Consider the following 19,789-nt stretch of genomic DNA (forward strand, 5'->3'; position numbering starts at 1 on the left):
AAGATCGGGAGATGCCCTCTACTACCTTGGGATGCTGGCACAATTCATGATCTGCCAGGCACCCCCTGCTGAGCTTGTTCCCCCTGGCATTCAAAGATTCCGCCAGATGGTTCACAATCAGTGATGCGCCCTAGCACACCAGCCAACTCCAGAGGCACCAAGCTTTTTGGCACAGGACCAAGGTCCCTACTCCACACTGCTTGTTGCAGTACCACATAGCGATGGGGTTGTCCATGAGAACCTGTACCAGCATTCCCTTGATTAATGGCAGGAAGGCCTTCAGCTCCAGACAAATGGCACTGGCTATGTTTCAGCCGGAGATCACAGTCTTCGGATCTCTACCTCCACCAGATAACCTTCCCAACCCAGTATTGATGCATTTGTCACCACCGTAAGCTTTGGGTGGGGAAGGTATAGAGCTCTGCTACTGATCTAATTGTGGTCAAGCTGCCACCATTACAGATGGTGTAGGGTCACTTCTGAAACCTGGATGGCAGGCTGCCTTGGTGCTGGTCCACTGGAAGTTCAGATTCCACTGCAGAGGCTGCATATGCCATCTGGCCTAGTCGACGAGCAGGAGGCTAATAGGCCAAGAAGCCTCAGAGCTGCTCCCATCGAGACTCAGGACCAACATTGAAATCTGGATCTTAGCCCGAATGTCCTAGACTCCTTGTGGCAGACAGAGTCCCCTGTACTGTACTGTTTCCAAGACTGCTGTTAATAAAGGAAGCCTCTGCAAGGGAGTCAGTTGTGACTTAGTCTTGCTGATTGTGAACGACAACAATGTTAGCAGGCTTAGTCATCGTCTGGAGTTGGTCTAGGACTGACTGTTGGTAGCTCCCCTTCAACAGCTACTTATCAAGGTAAGACAAAACTGATATCTCTGACCTTTAAAGATGGGCAGCAACCACTGCCATCACCTATGTGAACAACCGAGGGACACTGGTGAGACCGAAGGGGAGCAAGTCTAACTGACAATGCTCCTGGCTTACCTTAAACCACAAGTAATATCTATGGGACTGCAGGACAGGAATATGAATACGTGTGTCCAGTAGTTCCAAGGCCACTAACCCATCACACATATCCAGGGCAGACAGAAACTGGGCCAGATTGAGCATTCTGAATTTGTCCTTCCATAGGAAGAGATTCAAAGGGCGAAGATCTAAGATAAGTTACAGTCCTCCAACCTTTTTTTGGCACAAGGAAATAGCATGAGTAACAACCAGTTCCTATTTCCATGCTCAGAACCCTCCCAATGGGGCCTTTGGGAAGTAAAGCTTGTACTTTCTGCATTAGAATGGAGAGATGCACATGCAAGAGCCATTCTGGTATCGGAGGGAGGTGTGGTGGGGCAGAAAGAAATAATGGGGCATTAACCATGCTGAACAATCTGGAGGACCCATCGGGCAGATATGATGGACTGCAACCCTCAGAGAAATTACTGGACTGTCTCCCACAGAGGGGTTGTGAACCATTAGTGGCAAGCTAAAGGGGATAAAAGCTGTTGCCACAGGGAAGGGGGACGGGGAGGTCTGATGACAGGATGACCGGCACCATGCCTGACTGGTTCAAATACCTGGCCACAAAAGGACTGGGGTGACAGCATAGGGTCTGGGGACATTGGCATTTCCTGTACGCCAACACCCTTGAGTAGCCTATCAATTTCCTAAACTGGTAAGGAAACTGTCTTGCAGGGTTTGAAAGACCCAGAGAGGGTGCCGTGGCCCTACTCGCGTTAGAAAGATCCAAGGCAGAATCCGCTTATTCACTGAATAGGCGTCAGCCACAGACATGCATATTCATAATGGAGACCTGCACATCTCCTAAGAAACCTGTGGATCATGGCATGGCTACAGCACGCCACACTGGTGCCAAGCGCTCGTCCCAGACAATCTGTAGTATTAAGGCCAGCACAAATCATTTATTTGGCGAGCCATCTTCTCCAGAGACTTGGCCTTGAGGAGGCAGTCAACCAAGTACGGAACACTGGGAAACCCAAACGTCTGAGATGGGCGACAACCACTTCCTTCACCTTTGTTTTCACTCCTAGAGGTGGTTTGCTCTGAAAGGAAAATCCTCTCCTGAAAGCCCAAAGCTTTCAGAACTTACGGTATCCCTGCTGTTGTATTTGTAAACCCAGCGGCTAAGTGGTGGCTCTGCTTTCCTTAGGCCCTGCCAGTGTCTGGATGTGGGTGGGAAAGTCAGAGTTCTTAAGCCTAGCACGATGCTGAAGTACAACAGACATCTTTATAGACCGGGCTCTAAATCCTGCACTGTTAAGGCCAGACTGAATAACTTCTTGGGCCGTCACTTGTCCGTCTTTCACCAGCTCTGTGACTTGCGACTGGAGATGGTCTGGTAGGTTTCGAAGGTGCAATTGTGTCATGTCTGACAGGATGTGGGAGTTTTCAGGCAGGAGGTAGCATTTAGAGACTTAAACGCCATGCTCCCGCCTAAAGAAGACTTTTTGGAATCCAGCTTGACCTTTTTAGATCTCAGATCTGAGGAGGTGGTAGGGAACACCCCATGAGACTGTTTTGATGAACAAGATGTCTGAATGACTAGACTCTTTGGTGAAAGATGTGCTCACAAAAAGGCTGTGTCACAGGGAGACGGCCTATACCTACTGGCAACCAAGCAACTATCTGTTAGTCTATTAGACTTCGCTGCTACAGAAGGGAGGGGGAGTGCTAGGACTTCTGACACTTTATGAATGTAGCATGATAAGAGATGACCTGGGGGAGAATATAACTTCTATTCAGGCGAGATGTATGTAGGAAGGGGGATACCTGACTATGGTTACCCCAGATTTTTTGCCTTGTGTTTAGCTGGTTTTCGACTTAGTTGGCCTGGGATCCTGCTAATCAGGGCCCCATCTGCTCTCTCTATAAAATGGACTCCATGTACCATAGGTACATACCTAACTGGATATTGGGTCACCTTATCTGTATAGTGTACTATAGGTACCCAGGGCATAGGTGCATCCAAGGCCTACCAGGGGCTGCAGCATATCTTTTGCCAGCCCTGGCTGGCCATCCAAACTGACAACTGGCTGATCACTCAGCTGGGGCAAGGTTGTGTAATCACCCCTTGCTTAGATATAGTATTCCTATGTCTAACCCTATATCTAGACACATATATACCTATAAGTCACTCCTATGGCAGGCCTGAACAATCCTGAAGGCAGAGTGCTTGGTTTTATGTGAGATGGGGCTCTAGCATGAGCTGAGCCTGTCTGCAGCTTTCGGAACTATGTCCTTATAGCTGTTCTAGGATATTGCCATACCATATACTCTTAAGGGCATTATGTACCTCACGGTCAGATGCTAACTTTGGTTTGGCTTTATCAAAACATGTCGTGTAAGGTGTCATACGCTTTGGAATACTACCCCCTCGCCAGTTCTGGCGACGGGGGTAGCATTCCACCCTTCTAGAGGGAGAAGACATGTTACTTCCATTAATCCCGGTTAAAGTTAACCAGAGCCTCAGCATCACAAAATGGATGCTGCTGCCACAGACACAAGTCTGACCTCCTGCTGCTGGGAGTCCTTCCAGCGAGGGAGGCTTGGACAATAGGTTTCCTGTCACAGGGAGGTGCTAGCACCACCCCAGACAGGCTATAGTGTATTGGGGCAGGGAGGGCTGAATGAAATGAGACACTGCCTGGGGCACACAAGGTGTCCCATGCATAATCCAGTTCAAACCGGTGCTGGGGCACTCCAGCCCCAGCTCTGGTGCGAAACTGAACAAAGGGAAAGGGGTGTAACCACCCCCTTCCTGGGTCCCACCCAAAGGAGGGACCTAGCAGGTAATCCAGCCCCTAGATTTGGTATATAGGTAGGAGCTGAGTCCCAAGACTTTTGATTTATCCTGACTGAAACTCTGATACGAAACTCTGGACCTTCGACATCCTACTCGACATAGAAGACTGAAGAATCTCCCTTGTGGTCAAGGAGTGACCACCCTGTGCAAGCAGGCACCATCAAGTGCTCAACGGTTTGCTTTGTCGTTACTCCTGCTGGAGCCCGAACACAGAGCCTGACAAGACCCGGACTTCCAGACTTCCTTCAGCCCGATCCACAGCCACAGCAAAGCTGAGACCCGTGGAGGCGACGCGACACGTGGGACCGGCCATCTTGGAAAGCCAGCGAATTGCTTTCCGTGCAACTTCTGAGGCACCCTCGAAGTTGTGCATTGGGGATTGAGAAGCCCCAGCCCCGAGCACCAACTGCACCGAAGATCACGTCTCCACACCCACCGAGTGCAGCGTGGGGCCCTTTTGCATTTTCCTGCTCGACGCGTCTGTCAGGTCATTTGCCCATTGGCTAGTGGCCTTTGTGACGACGAAACTTTGAATTTCCAACGCTGGTCTGGTTGCTCCAGACTGTCCTTGCTCCCCTGAAAAGGAGCAGCCCATCAGACCTTGCTGGTCTGATCCAGAAGCTATCTTCGATTCCTGCGTGGGTTGCATTTGCCAAGGCCTGTTGATTCCGAATCGAGAACCGACACCGCCAACAGCGAGAGCCTTTGTGGGACAGTCCGTGCCCAGCTCCTGGTCGTCGTCGACACCTCCTGGTCCACGTGGCAGAGGAGACAAGCTTCACGACAGCACCGGATTGCTTCTCGACATCGCCTGGTTCCTTCCTGGTTCCATCCTGGTCACTGGCTAGTGACCCAGACTCTGTCCCCTCTGCTTTCAGGTACTCTTCATCCTCGATCCGCCCTTGAATCCAACCAGACTCTTCTCTCCTGGTCGCCTGCAGCATCTTTTCGCCAAGGCTCCATAGAACTCTACGACGAAACCCGACACACTTTGGGACCTATGCACCCGCTTCCTGTGGGTGAGGTAACGCGAGTACTGTGGTGCTCCTGTAAAGAGTAACTCTCCTAGTGTCCTAGTTTCAAGTGGTTAGCTTCTAGTCCAGTCGGAAGACTCCTAAACCTTTACATTTCTAACTTTACGCACCCATTGACTTCTATGTGTGCACGCGTGTGCATTTAGACACTGCACCCGCATCCCGTGGGCCTCCTGCTTCCTAACAACTGTTAGTCCAGTGTAGTCCCAGCGATTCCCAAGACCCTAGCCCTTACCACTGTTCATGACGTGGTTCTTATGCCACTATTTTAGTATATGGTTTAGCGGGCCACCAGGGCCTATCCATATTTGTGCAACTTATTGTATGTTATATTAAGTTACTTGTTATGCGCTTGTGCCTCTGTCCTCATAAAGAGTTCAGAGGATTGTTTTAGAAATAAATACATATATATTTTGAATATATAACCTGTGTGGTGTCCTTTCATTCGGTATTAAAGGGATTGTATATGGTAAAACAGCTGGCTTCACATGCCCTCTTGAGTTTAGCCTAAGACTGCTTTTGTCCATGCTACCCCTAGGATAGCTGGTCTATAAGGTTGACTTTACAACCATCACCATAAGGGTTGTTTGGACTGGTGCAAGGTGCTCACTAGAATAGTGAACATCATATACCAGGCCAACTTCTCACAATGTAAATGCTACAAGCTTCTTGAGAGTGGCCAAGTCCGGGTCCATAGTAAAAGAGTTGCTATCTTTGTTTTTTGTATCTGGACTCCTCTAAAGGGTGGGAATCTCCTGCAACATAAGAAACAACCTTCCTCCATTAGATATTATGCTTCTCACTTAGATCGATGATCATTGAGTGAAAATGTGTTCATAGCTGAGATGGGGAAGCGCCAGAACGGAGTTGATGGTGCGTTAGTGGAGAGGTGTGGTGAAGCGGCCAGGGCAGCTGACTTTGGAGCACAGGGCTCACGGTTCGATCCCCGGTTCCGGCAGCAGATCAGCTCAGCACCATGTGACTCTAGGCAATGGCTCACTTAATTTCCACAATGGCCCCCAGCGCCTTGAGACTCGTAAGGGTGAGTAGTTTGCGCTTTACAAATACCGGATTTATGATTTACAAATGGGAACTGATGTCAGTGCATCTACGAGGGGCTATTTATAGTTTCAGTGATGCCAGAGTGGTAGTTTTCGGCACCAAGATGAAGCCAGTGCCACCTACCGGTGCAGAGAGCTATTGAAAAGTTTCTGTATCAATATATTCAAACAATGAAGAACCTACAGGTAGAAGTGTGCACCTGAAAATGAAAGGCAGTTACAACAATTACATGTTTTTTACCAACTAATGATCAGATTATTGTCTTCCTTTCTTTTCAGTTACCTTCTTAATGTTTTTTTCCAGTAGACTCCTCCATCCAGGACAAATCCACACTTGTCTAGAGCTACAGAGTAGGGAGGAAGTGTTCTGTGCTTCCAGCCAACAATGTTTCATTTCATGCTAAGATATATCGGCCAGTAAGTGCTACAGTCTGATAAATCCTACTATGATTTAAGAATGACTAAAAAGGTTGTCTCTTACACCATGGTGGTAATATTAACTCCCTCCCGAAAGGAGGTGAAGACTTTCTGTTAAAAACAATATTTGAACATTTTCTTGTACTAAATAGAATCTTGGAAGAGTATGTCAATTGTATTTTGGCAAATGTATTCAGACGGGTAAAAGGCACACCAACTGCATGAGATGTATGAATTCACTCCAAGTCAGTCTACTCAAACACATCAAGATACCATGATCAAGTGGATACCCAAGCAGCCACACATCACCATTCTGGAAAACATGTTTAGCTAACTCAATCACGTGTAATAATAATAATTCCAATAACACACAGGTACCATTGTTTGTTATGAACTGTTATCACAGAGCGACTTCAGAGAATTCAACTCTGTCACCAACATTCTGCCTGTGGTTAGTCACTGGTATACTACATATATGAAAATACAGAAACTGCAATCCGCCTGACAAAAATGTAGACATGAGATATTAAACAGGACTTTTTTTCCCATAGACACTAAGAAGGCGGAGCTATTTTAAACAGAGACAGCAGAATTGTTTTGGTAAAATCATAGGGATGACTGAACTGTCGCTCCATGTCCTATGACTTCAGACGACCTTTGATCCTGATCACAGACCATAGACCACTAATATTTTTTAACACTCTTTAGTCAACTATTGATTGTTGTTTTTCCTAATGCATCTTGTAAAACACATCTATCACTACCGAGGCATTGTAATGCTGCTACAAGTTTAACAATGAGATCAAATCGAACTCTGCAATGAAAGAATTGTTGCAGGTTGGTAAAATGTTTGCACACCCAGCTTTCAAAACCAGCAAATCTTAAGTGTAAGAGATAGTAACTGGATTTGCTAAACCAAACACATTCCACATGGTACACAAACTGCAACATAAGATTAGCAATCCGGTGTAACAGAGCTCCCTTTACCTCTGATGGTGCCACACATGGCCAAAATAAATAAATATCTCACATGTACCAGGTATGTGGATTTCTAGGGATCCCTCCTGCAACTTTACAGGGATCCTCTGATCTCTGTGTATTTCACCATTTTTTTAAATTGTTGTTCTTAGCTACCAATACAAACCTTTAGCTGTAGGGCATATTTGGATGGGTATTACAGTCTGAAAATGTTTTAAAGAATCCAAATATAACATATAATGAAAAGACGATGAGTCTACTTGAGGAAACAGTCAGATGATGCGCCACTTTGCAAACTGCAAGCCTGCCTCCCTGCTCATACATGGGCTCTCATGATCATGGAGTAGAATTTGGGAGCTTACAGTGAGGACATAAAAGTCTGCACATGTTGGGGTAGTTGTTTCCTTGACCATGGACAACCCAGGGAAAAGCATACAAAGTTTTACAATGGCTCTAAATCCTTAAGAATGACATAGTGACTGCCCTTTAAGTGGTTATTCATGCTTTGCACATTTTGCTTACAAGAAAGACGTTTTCAGAAGTGCTAGCAGTTAATTCAGAGTTAGACAGGCAATTTGAAGCCAGGCCAGGGGCCGTGCTCAGTCTATCTTGTGGCACAGATTCACTTTAGATTACCGCATACAACACTTTAAGGAAACCATACACAGTCGGCTTTGACGCGCTACGTACATGACCATTAGCGATATCCAATAAATCCTTAACGCGGCAGCCTCGCGCTGTGGCCATCTCGCTGCAGATAGAATCTTCAATAACCACATAATTGGCTTTATACGATGTCAGTATTTTGTATATATCCTCTGCAGACCTCATGCTGTAGATTTGATAAACCTGCAAATTGAAAATAACACCGCTATGAATTACCAACACCTCCTAGGACTATATCATTAAATGTGTTAAACAGATAAATCTTTCTCTAAAAGTTACCTTGCAATAATGCCATATTTTTTAGGTTAATATACACAAATACAATTTTTCTTAGACATTTTGCAAATCCTTTTTCAAGGTATTGACAAAAAAACTGTAAACGATTTGTGGGCAGAGCCAATTGTAGGTATGAAGTCTGCCTCCATATCTGGTACGTGCTGACGACCATCTTTAAATCACAGTTCAACACTATATAGAGGTGAGTAAACATATATATATAATTTTCCACATATGATCAAACATTAGATTACAAGGTTCTATAGAACGTGCAGCTACAAATAATGTTGCAAAACATATGGAGGTTTTTCTAGATCAGAATAGGTTGTATTTTGCCGAGAAACCAAAAGAAATGTGATGGGCGTAAGGCTTGCATTCATCTTAGCTAGTGACCTAGCAGGCAAAAGTCTATACCTGGAGTGCAAGTCGTGTAATTACTAGTGCCTGAGATTACCTAAAGCAATTCACTGCTCACATTTTCTTTATATAAGTGAGACAGTACATAATTGACAGGATCTGCCCAGTTGTAAATATTGTGCTCAGTTTGCCACTGGACTCAAGATAGGCCTGGGATGCCTTGTGTCCTTATCTGGAGAGTGATCTGGTTTGTTCCTATTGGAGCAGGGTTCAGGCTGATTTGCATATAGGTGGTTTCTGCCTGCAGTTGCATACTGGACATAAACACAATGGACTGGAGTGCAGCCCACATAAATCACCAGCTAATGAGATTAAGTAAAACATTCAACCCATAACATTTTTGGGTCCAGCCTACAAGACAAAGCACACCTGTCTGGTAGAAAAAGACCAATTGTCATTGTACAAGAACTTACAGTGGGCTTAAAGCCCACCCATTCTTTACCATTGGGTGCCTTTACTGTCACACTCAGTTGCTTGCTTCTTATTTGATGGCATCTTATTCAGTGTCCATCATGTGTTTGCCCCTTCCCGGAGTACAGCCTCTTTACTTTTGTCCTTCCACCACTCACTTTTAGGAGGGACCATGTTACTTACCCTGTAAGCATCTGTACATAGCATGTAGTGCTGTAGATTCACATGTTCTGCTTACTACCGCCATCTAGTGGTGGGCCCTGAGTTGTTGCAAATTGTTTTTCTTCGAAGAAGTCTTTCCAGTCACATGGTTTAGTTAGTGACTCCTACTCTTAGTGGTAATGAACACAGGAATCAACTCCATTGTTAGATTGGTTTCCCGTAGGCGGGTGAAAAAGGAGTGTAAAGTATGTGTTTTTAATGCAGTTACCATGCTAAATGTATAAAAAGAAGGGAAAAAAACTAGTAAATGTAAGGAACTACAATGGCCATGGGTGTCCGGAGAGGAAGGTGGGCGCATGTTTGTGCGGAGAAGTGTGGCTCAATGGTTAGAGCGGCAGACCCTGATGCAGAGGTCTAGCCCGGGACCAGGGTTCAATTCCCCACCTCGGCGGGTCTTGGGCTCAAAATTCCACGGACCTGATAATTCTCGCCTCGGTGCCTATTCCAATCATGGAGTCCCACTTTGCAACTCTGGGCAATAGCTTGCTTAATCTCCACAATGGCCACCACAACGCTAAGGATGCCTGGCCTCCACCTTGGGGGTGCCCAGGAGTGGACACCTCACAGGGAAAGCCAGGATGGGTTCCACAACGGTATTCGTACAAGCGCCTTGAGACCCTTGCGGGTGAGTAGTGCGCTATACAAGTATCAATTTACATTTACATTTACATTTACATGTTTGGCTGTCCATGAATATGCTCTGCACGTAAAGCAGTCCATCCTCATAAGTGGGGGATAACCTGCGGGTATTGCAGTGGTTTGAAAAAAGAGTATGCAGCACAGCCTGTCATACATTGGCTTGTTGGTGTGCTGAAACATCCACACAATAATGTTTGGTGAGCGTGTGTGGTGTGGACCATGTAGCTGCTTTACATATTTCAGCTTCTGGGAGTGTATCCTAAAAAGGCCACTGTTGCTACCATTTTGTGAGTACAGTGTACTTCGGGAGGAACAGGTAAAGGTTTTTTGGCCTTTGCATAGCAAGTCTGAATGCACTTAACTATCCACCTGCTATGCCTACTTTAGATATAGGGTTGTCTTTGTAAAAAGGTGACAAAAAGGTGATTAGACCTTCTGAAAGTTTTACTTCTATCAATGTAGAACATAAGCGCTCTTTTGACATCTAATGAATGAATTAATCAATCAATCAATCAACCAATCAGGCATTTGTAAAGTCGCCACTCACCCGTGAGGGTCTCAAGGCGCCTAGGGAAGGGGGGAGCAGCTACAGGTCGAACAGCCAGGTCTTGAGACATCTCCTGAAGGTCAGCAGGTCCTGGGTCTGGCGCACGTGGATGGGGAGGGTGTTCCATGTTTTGGCGGCGAGGTGGGAGAATGATCTTCCGCCGGAGGTCGTTCGGCGGACGCGTGGGAAGGTGGCGAGTATGAGGTCGGCGGTGCGGAGCTGGCGGTACAGGGTGTAGAAAGGCAGTCGTTCGTTGAGGTTTGCTGGTCCGGTGTTGTGGAGCGCTTTGTGAGCGTGGGTGAGGAGCTTGAAGGTGATCCTCTTGTTGACCGGGAGACAGTGCGGATCTCTCAGGTAGGTGGTGATGTGGCTGTGGCGGGGTAGTCCTAGGATGAGGCATGCAGAGGCGTTTTGTATGCGTTGGAGTCTCTTCTGGAGTGTGGTCGTGGTTCCTGCGCAGAGGGGGTTGCCGTAGTCCAGCATGTTACTGACGAGTGCTTGGGTGACCGTTCTTCGGGTTTTGGTGGGGATCCATCTGTAGATCTTGCGGAGCATGCGGAGGGTGTTGGAGGAGGAGATCGTGTTGACTTGCTGGGTCATAGAGAGCGTTGAGTCCAGGATGACTCCCAGGTTGCGTGCGGGGTTGGTAGGTGACGGGGCAGCACCCAGCATGGCCGGCTACCAGGAGTCGTCCCATGCGGTGGGGGTGGAGCCAAGGATGAGGGCCTCCGTCTTGTCCAGGTTCAGTTTCAGCCGGCTCGTCTTCATCCACTCTGCGACGGCCTTCATTTACTTGTGGAGGTTGGATTTGGCAGTGGCAGGGTCCTTGGTGAGGGAGAAGATCAGCTGGGTGTCGTCGGCGTATGAGACGATGTTGAGGTGGTGTGCTCGGACGATGTTAGTGAGCGGTGCCATGTAGACGTTGAAAAGGGTCGGGCTGAGGGATGCACCCTGGGGTAAGCTGCATGTGATTGTGGTGGCTTCGGACCTGAAGGGGGGGAGGCGGACTCTGTGTTCTGCCGGTAAGGAAGTAGGTGATCCAGTCCAAGGTTTTGTCTCGGATCCCTGAGTCATGGAGGCGTGTGCGCAGGGTGTTGTGGCAGAAGGTGTTGAATGCGGCCGAGACATCCAGGAGGATGAGGGCCGCAGTTTTGCCATTGTCGAGTATGGTTCTGATGTTATCTGTGGCTACGATGAGTGGTTTCGGTGCTGTGATTGCTGCGGAAGCCGGATTGGGCAGAGTCCAGGACGTTGTTCTTCTCTAGGAAGTGGGTCAGTTGTATGTTGGCGGTCTTCTCAATGACTTTCGCCGGGAACGGGAGCAGGGAGATGGGTCGGAAGTTCTTGAGGTCCTTTGGGTCCGCCTTGGGTTTTATGAGAAAGGCGTTAATCTCGGTGTGTTTCCAGCTTTCTGGAAAGGTGGCGGTATCGAAGGAGCTGTTGCTGATCTTCCTGAGTTGGGTTGCGATGATGGAGCTTGCTTTGTTGAAGATGTGGTGGGGGTAGGGGTCAGAGGGTGAGCCGGAGTGTACGTTGTGCCAGGAGAGTAAATGGTTGAGGTGCTTGGTGGGTGCAGAGTCGGGGGTGATGGCGTCTGTTGTTGGTGTCTGGGTGTCAAAGCTGTTGTGGATGTCTGCGATCTTGTGGTGGAAGAAGGTAGCCAGGGAGTCGCAGAGTTCTATTGATGACGGTATGTCCCTGCTCAGAGGAGGCTCAGAGGCTGGAGCGTCTAAGTGTAGAGGCGGCGCTGCGGAGGAGAGTGCCGGCCTGGACCGAAGTCTATGTCTCACGCGCTCCCTCGCGCAGCGGTGCCCATAAGAAGGGGAGGGGGGCGGGAGCAGAGGTAGGGGGTGTGAGCGGGCTGGATCTTTGGGCAGGGCCAATAACAGCTAAAATACAGTCACGCCATTTTGCTGCATAGCAGGCCCTAGTGGTAGGTTTACATGCTTCTTTAAGAATGTCCATACATTCAGCAGGTAAGTTTAGGGAACCAAATTCTATGACCTCAGGAGCCAGATTGCTGAGTTGAGGGATTTGGGAACTGGGCGTCTGATTTGTCCATGATTTTGAGTAAGAAGGTCCGGCCTGCTGGGGAGCTTCTTGTGTGGAACTACTGAAAGGTTTAGTAATGTTGTGAACCAAGGCTGACAAGCCCAGGGGGAGCTACTAGGATCATTGTTAGAGACACCTGCCTGAGTTTCCGAACCAGAAATGGAAGGAGAGAGAGAGAGGCGAAAAAGCACTGGCAAATAATTCTGACCAACACATCCATAGTGCATTGCCCTTGGAAAGTGGGTTTGGGAACCTGGAGGCGAAGGTTGGGCATTTTGTGTTTTCTGCTGTGGCGAAAAGGTCTATTTGAGGGAGTTCCCACTTTTGGAAGATCCCCAAGTTTATCGCTGAAGTGGCTACCAACACCAGCTACTTCACATATAAACTTAAGGATCTTGTTTGACTATGATCTTTCTTTTGCTACCCAAATTCGGCAGATCTCTTCGTCCTGTTTCTGAAGTTAAGATCAGTCAGAAAACAATTGCTCCTCCTGCCAGTAGAGACCCGAAGGATTGTAATCCATGCACTTGTGACATCGTGTTTGATTACGCTAACAGCTTATATCTGGTTCTTCTGGCTTTCTGTATCTTTTTTGATTTGCTCTAAAGTAGAGTCTACCTGGGGACCGAACAAATGCTATTTGTCAGCCTATGGAACTTCAGGTCTGAACCCAGAGATCCTGAGCCAGGTGTGACATCTTGGGGAAAATACTGGTGTTTATTCTCTGCCGTATCTAGCACACACCGTATAGAGGTGTTTGTGATAGTTTGTTCCTCCACCAACAGCTGACCCCATTTCTTATGCTCCACTGGGAGATACTGAAGCAACGTCTCCATCTCGTCCCAGTGGGCTAGATCACACCGTGCCAAGAGAGCTTGGGAATTGGCGATACACTTGTAGTAAGCAGCCTGTGAATCAACCCTTTCCCCACAGTGTCTATCTGCTTGCAGTCTTTATCTGGAGTTGGTGTGTCTCCAGTGGCTTGGGAATTGGCTCTTTTACGTGGAGGCAACTAGAGATTCTGGTGGCAGTTGACCTCTGATGAAGATAGGGTCAGATGGGGCAGGTTTATATTTTGTTGTCCACCATCGGCGCTATGACCTTAGCTCTAATATGGTCCTTAAAAATGTCTTTAGTATGTCACAGCATACCTTTTAACATGGACAGATAATGAACGGCCTGTGTGTAGTGGGCAGAGTGTCAAAAAGGAAGTCATCCTCCAATGGCACCCTGTGTAACTCTGCATTGTGGAAGGCAGCTGCTCTCGCTAAGACCTCTTAATAAGAGGTTGCGTCTTCAAGAGGTGAAGGGCTAGGGGGGTAAAGGTCAGGATCATTATCTCCAGGCGATCTGTGTCATACATGTCGCATGGATCGTCCCCTTGTGGCCCCCATACCCACCAGGTGGAGAACCTTGAGGTGAAATGTCCAACGGGTCTTTAGGTGGAGATAGCAGTGTAGGCGAATGAGGTAATGGTGGAGGTGAAGGTGGTCGTGGAGGTGCAGGTTTAGAGGGATGTGGAAGGAAAACAGGGCTGGTGGCCTTGTCCATAGTTTTCTTCCAAGAAAGAAGAGGTACATCTAGTGCTTCTTCAAAAGTCAGCTTCCTCTTTAGTGGTGGAGGAGAGTAAAGTTTTGTACGTATGCGGCTAATCCCCACTTGTATGTGGATTTTCTTTTGTCAAATGTCCACTTTTTCCAAAATGGGCTTGACAGGTGAAGTAGATGCTGAGGAAATCTTTGCAGTTTTCAGCTTAGAAGGTTGACTCGGTGCCAAACGTGGGTCTTGGTCCGAAGAAGTACATGACAAAGGTTTTGGCTTGGCATGTACTTTTGGCACCGGGCCCGGGGCGTCTGAAAGGGGTTTCCAGATCCGATCATGGCCAGATAGCAATGGTGGACCGGGGACCACAGAGTCTACGACCATGGAAGGTCTTTTGGTCGGCTTGGGTTGGAGGGGAGAGGATGAGGGGAGGGGCAGGGGCTACAATACTCACAGGTTGAGTAGATGGAAGTTCTTGCATTTACAAATCTACCTCAAGGTCAGAGCAGGAGCTTTCATTGAGAGCGAGAAGGCTTCCTCTTCTTCGACGGCTGGTTGCTCCGGGGCGTGCTCCTCACTGAAAAAATTGAGTGTTGTCTATGACTCTGTGACACATCTCGAGGTGATGAGACCTGCGGTCCCGAAGTGTTACCTTCGACCTGACTGATTTGCACGCATCACAGTCAGATTCCTTGTGATCTGGAGAAAAACAAAAGTTTCACACCAAATGTTGGTGCATGTGCAGGTTCTTCGCATGGCAATGTGGGCAAAACCGAAAAGTGTATGTTCCATTACCGGTGGATCATTTTTGGGAAAACCGGTAATGATGTCGAAGGTAGGCCCCAAAGGGGCTTCAGTCAAACGGAGTAAAACCGGCAGAGTTTTTGATCGGAGTCACAGATGGAAAAGCGCAAACAATAACAAGCCATCGAAGAAAGATGAAAAAAACGGAGAATCAAACCGAAATGAAGTCAAAACACTAAGCAGAGGCACATGTAGGGTTGGGACTAGGGCTAGGTTTAGGATTTCTAGGGACTAGGGTTTCCTGTGTTATTGGTTGTTGGGACTAGGGTGGGACTAGGGCTAGGGTTAGACTTTTAATTGTAAGTAGCGATTAGGGCTTCTGGTGTGATTGGTTGCTGGACTGGTTGTGGGACCAAGAGTAGGGTTAGGCTTTCTATTGGAAGTAGGGACAAGGGCTTCCTGTGCCACTGGTTGCTTGGACTTGGGTTGGGATTACTGGTAGGGCTAGGGCCTCTATTGTACGTAGAGTTTAGGGTTTTTAAACTGATTGGGTGCTTGGACTAGGGCTAAGATTGGCTGTAAGGTCCTGGTCTCCTATTAGTTCTAGATTTTTAGGGCTTGTGATTGGATAGTGTTAGGGCTAGGGTTCCCATTGGCTGACAGGATCACCTGATTACTAGGGCTATAAAAGGCCAGGCTTAGGGCGTCTCAGCCCGGGCGTCAAGGCTAAGGGCGGAAAGGACAAGGGCAGTTGCCTGTTTGAGCCTGTTCAAGACTGACCAGTACCAGGGCCAGAAATGCTGCCCAATATACATACCTCCATTATACATCTATATACTTTCAATGTACTTATGGATCTTATATATTTATCACTTTCTTCTAACTTCTTCTAACTTTCTTCAAAATCACCCTTTCTAGATTCTCTGCTACTCTACCCCTCCTTGCATCATCCTACACCTCTTTTACTATACCGATCCCCCAAAACAAATCTCTCTAAACTCTTTCCTCTTTTCTGCCCCTCCCTAACCATTCTCAATCCAAACAACTGACTAACATATCCACCACTAAAATGACCTTCATGTTTCGCCATACTAATTCAACACTAATCCTGATGGGTTCCAGAGTAGCGTGTTACTTGCGCTTCAAAACCCCATCAGGGGTAGCAAGCGCTATATAAATACAAACCTCTTTCCCTTCACTATCCCGCCACCTACCCTTCTCTACCCAAATAACTGAATAACATATCCACTACACAAATTTCTTCATATTTTACTATACTGATTTTCAACACTAATCCTTTGAGTTCCGGAGTGGCGTGCTACTCGCCAGAAAAGCGCTTCAACATCCATTAGGGGTAACAAGTGCTATATGAATGCAAACCTTTCTTCCTCTTTTATCCCTCCGCTATCCTTCTCACTCCAAATAACTGACTAATATCCACCACTGACATTACTCATTATTTCACCATATTAATTCACGACTAATCCTTTATGGGCTTCCTGAATTGAATGTAAAATATTTATAGAGCGCAGCGTACACCAGATGGTTTCTTGGCGCTTTAGAGGCACAGTAAACAGGAGCGAGTAGGCAGGAGCGAAGCATAGAGTGGGTTAGTGCGGGAAGGCCTGATTGAACAAGAAAGTTTTCAAGCCTTTACGGAAGAGGGAGTAGTATTCGGTCGACCGCAGGTGATCGGGGAGGGAATTCCAGAAGGTGGGTGCCAAAAAAGAAAAATTGGCCCCTCCCCACTTTTTCCGCTTATAGCGTGGTACCTGTAACAGGGATTGAGAGGAAGAGCGAAGCTCTCTAGCAGGAACATATTCCTTTATCAAAGAGATGATAAAGGCAGGGGCTGTTCCCTGGCGTGCCTGAAACGCCATGCAGCCAGTTTTAAAAAGGGAACGTTCCCTGACAGGCAACCAGTGGAGCGCCTTCAATAGCGGAGTTGAGTGGTGGGATCGGGGGAGGCCGTACACTAGCCGGGCTGCCTGGTTTTGCACCAGCTGGAGCTTACGTAAGCTGCAGGCTGGAATGCCGTTGTATAGGGCATTGGCATAATCCAGCCTGGAGATCACTAAGGCAGACATAATCAACTTAAGTGCCAGGGGGGAAAAAAAGCGGGAAACTGTGCGAATAGTACGAAGAGAAAAGCATGTTTCAACACCCCATCAGGGGTAACAAGCGCTATATAAATACAAACCTTTTTTCCTCCTCTATCCTTCTGCTATCATTCCAAATAACTGACTAACCTATCCACCACTTAAAATGTACTTGCATGTTTCACTATACCAGGGGTCTCCAACCAGTAGCTCGGGAGCTACTGGTAGCTCACCAGCACCCTCAAAGTAGCTCTCAGAGGTGAAGCCAAACCAAGCCAATTTGAGAGATTCTTTGTATATTATAGGAGGCAGCACTGCTCATTTCACTACCCCTAAGAGTTACAGACAGCCAAACCAATGGCAGGGCCTGTTGATAACACTCAAACATACACTGTGGTGGCCTATGAATCAATCAATCAGGGATTTATAGAGTGCACTACTCACCTGCAGGGGTCCCAAGGTGCTGAGGAAGTGTGTGTGGGGGATTTGGGCAGCTCAGGTCATTCGAAAAGCCAGGTCTTGAGGCTCTTCCTGAATGCTTTCAGTGTGGGGCTTCATCTGATGATGAGTGGGAGTTCGTTCCAGGTCTTGGCCATAATGCAGGAGAAGGGTGTGCCTCCTGTTCTGGTTCTGTGCATGCAGGGGATTTCGGCCAAGGCCTGGTCAGCGGAGCGGAGGTTTCTTTTGTGGGTGTAGAAGGAGATTCTTTCTTGAGGTTTTGGGGTCTGGTGTTGTGGAGGTCTTTATAGGTGTGTGTGAGCAGCTTGAATGTCATGCTTTTCTTGACGGGGAGCCAGTGGAGGTCTCGTATATGCTGGGTAATGTGATCTTGTCGTGGGATGCTGAGGATAAGTCTAGCTGCGGCGTTCTGGGCAGTCTGAAGTTTGTGGAGTAGAGATTTGTTGATTCCGGCATAGAGGGCGTTCCCGTAGTCCAGCCTGCTGGTGATGAGTGCATGGGTGACGGTCTTCCTGGATTCGGGGGGTGGGTCCATTTGAAGGTCATGCGGAGGGTGTTGAAGCATGTGGAAGCTGCAGCATTGGCCTATGGGTCTGCCACATGAACCATCTTTATCCACTTTAAATCTACCTAAGAAGGAGATAGGCCATGTTATCGGCTCTGCTCGATCAGTAGCACTGTGTGTGACATCAAAGAATAGTAGCAGCAGTAACCAGAGCTGGCCCACCAAAGGGTGTGACTGCAAGAACTAAAGTGAAAATGTGTTCGTTGGGAGCATGATCAACCAAAGAGCTGAGGAGAAGAGAGTATGCATCCAGGGCAGAGAAAATTAAAAGTATCACATTAATTTTTGTGTAGGTGTGTGACATTGTGTCCTTTCTAAATAAACAGTGTTGATTCCTTAAAGCTACTCTTAGTGTCAAGGACTGCCAAATATGTATGCTGGTCTCCATCATAAGATTGTGCCCATTCATGGTATAATTGTGCCATAGCCATAATATTTTCGTCCTTGACTATTTTGGGCATACGAGTCTAGTAATTACATACTTGCTGCCATCACTGACATATTAAGAGCATGACTGGCCTGCTTTTAGCCATTCCTGACAGAGTGGCAACCGCTTCTCCCATAAGAATGGCTATAACTGATATATGGTGAGCATCCCGCTGTGGCACAGTGGTAGCCCTGGTTTAATGGTGAGCATTATTAGCATAACAGAGGCATTCTTAGTGTTATGGTGAGGAACCATGGCCTATGATTCCAATATCTGGGTATTTGAAGAATAATTTGTCCATGAGAGGCATTTTTACATGGCGGTACTCAATGATAACTAAAAGCTGATGTTTAGGGACTGTGTATTATTTTCTAACAATCAAAACTGATTTGATTTTGAAAAGCATAAATTATGCTTTTTCAGAAAAGGTTTTTCTTCTGGAAAATTGAGTGTGATTGCTCAAAGTGGAAAGGGATATTGATAGAAAAGCATGTGTATTTTCAAAAACTAATATGCTAATGAAGACAAAATATTGCAATTCTAAAACACATTTAAAGTTGTTAGCTGAATGATAATTCAATTTGAGTTGGGGAGACTTACTGCTGTGGTAATACCCTTTGTGGCACACAGCATGTTATGATTTGAATTTTACTTTCTTACAAGCATTTAATATTAATAAACGTTTTCCTAGCATTCTGCTGATAACTTCACCTGGAATTTTTGGGTGGTTACTACTGATAATTGTGCTTAGGGTGGTTATAGTGTAATGTTAATACATATCATCGGCATTTTACAGTGATAAAGTATGTTAGTAGCTCAGCAGGACTTTCGTTGAGCATAATTAGCTCTCACTAGAGAAAAGGTTGGAGACCCCTGCACTATACTAATTCAACACTAATCCTCTATGGGTCCCGGAGTAGCGTGCTACCCGTCGAAAAAGCGCTTCGACGCCTCGTCAGGGGTAGTAAGCGCTATATAAATGCAATTACAATACAATACATGTCCGAACCAAACCGCGGAGAAAAATAATATAACAATGGAGTCAATCCCATGTGCATTATCACCGAGAGTAGGAGTGACTAGACCTTGGGACTCGAAAGACTTCTTCGAAGAAAAACAACTTGCACAACTCTGGGCCAGTAAATCTGCAGTCACACATGCCATAAAACACTAGTTTTTCATTTTACTTAAGTACTCCATGAGAGTGCATGTGTTTTCCAATTGTCTCCTTCAAATGTGCCTCTAAACCCTGTGTTCTGTTATTTTCGATCATCTTTGTGCTCTCCTACCTTTCCCACATACTCTTTGTTGCTCTACCTCAGTTGTTTGCTTTTCCCTGTACAGTGTTACTCTCTCCAGCGTGCTGTTTTTTCGCCTCCCCTGCCCACTCCATATTGCCTCCTGCTCTGAC

The 19,789-nt window shown here is 46.9% G+C and overlaps 1 protein-coding gene across 1 annotated transcript in view; it reads right to left on the bottom strand.

Moving 5' to 3' along the window:
• Window positions 1-19,789, bottom strand: part of DPY19L4 (dpy-19 like 4) — a 672,410-nt gene that overhangs the window by 43,860 nt on the left and 608,761 nt on the right. The window contains exon 18 of the mRNA XM_078687017.1: window positions 8,003-8,161. Within this exon, the coding sequence (XP_078543143.1) occupies window positions 8,003-8,161 (159 nt within the window). The remainder of the gene's footprint in view (window positions 1-8,002; window positions 8,162-19,789) is intronic.

Source organism: Lissotriton helveticus, chromosome 4_1 (genome assembly GCF_964261635.1).
Source record: "Lissotriton helveticus chromosome 4_1, aLisHel1.1, whole genome shotgun sequence".
NCBI classification, from domain to species: Eukaryota; Metazoa; Chordata; class Amphibia; order Caudata; family Salamandridae; genus Lissotriton; species Lissotriton helveticus.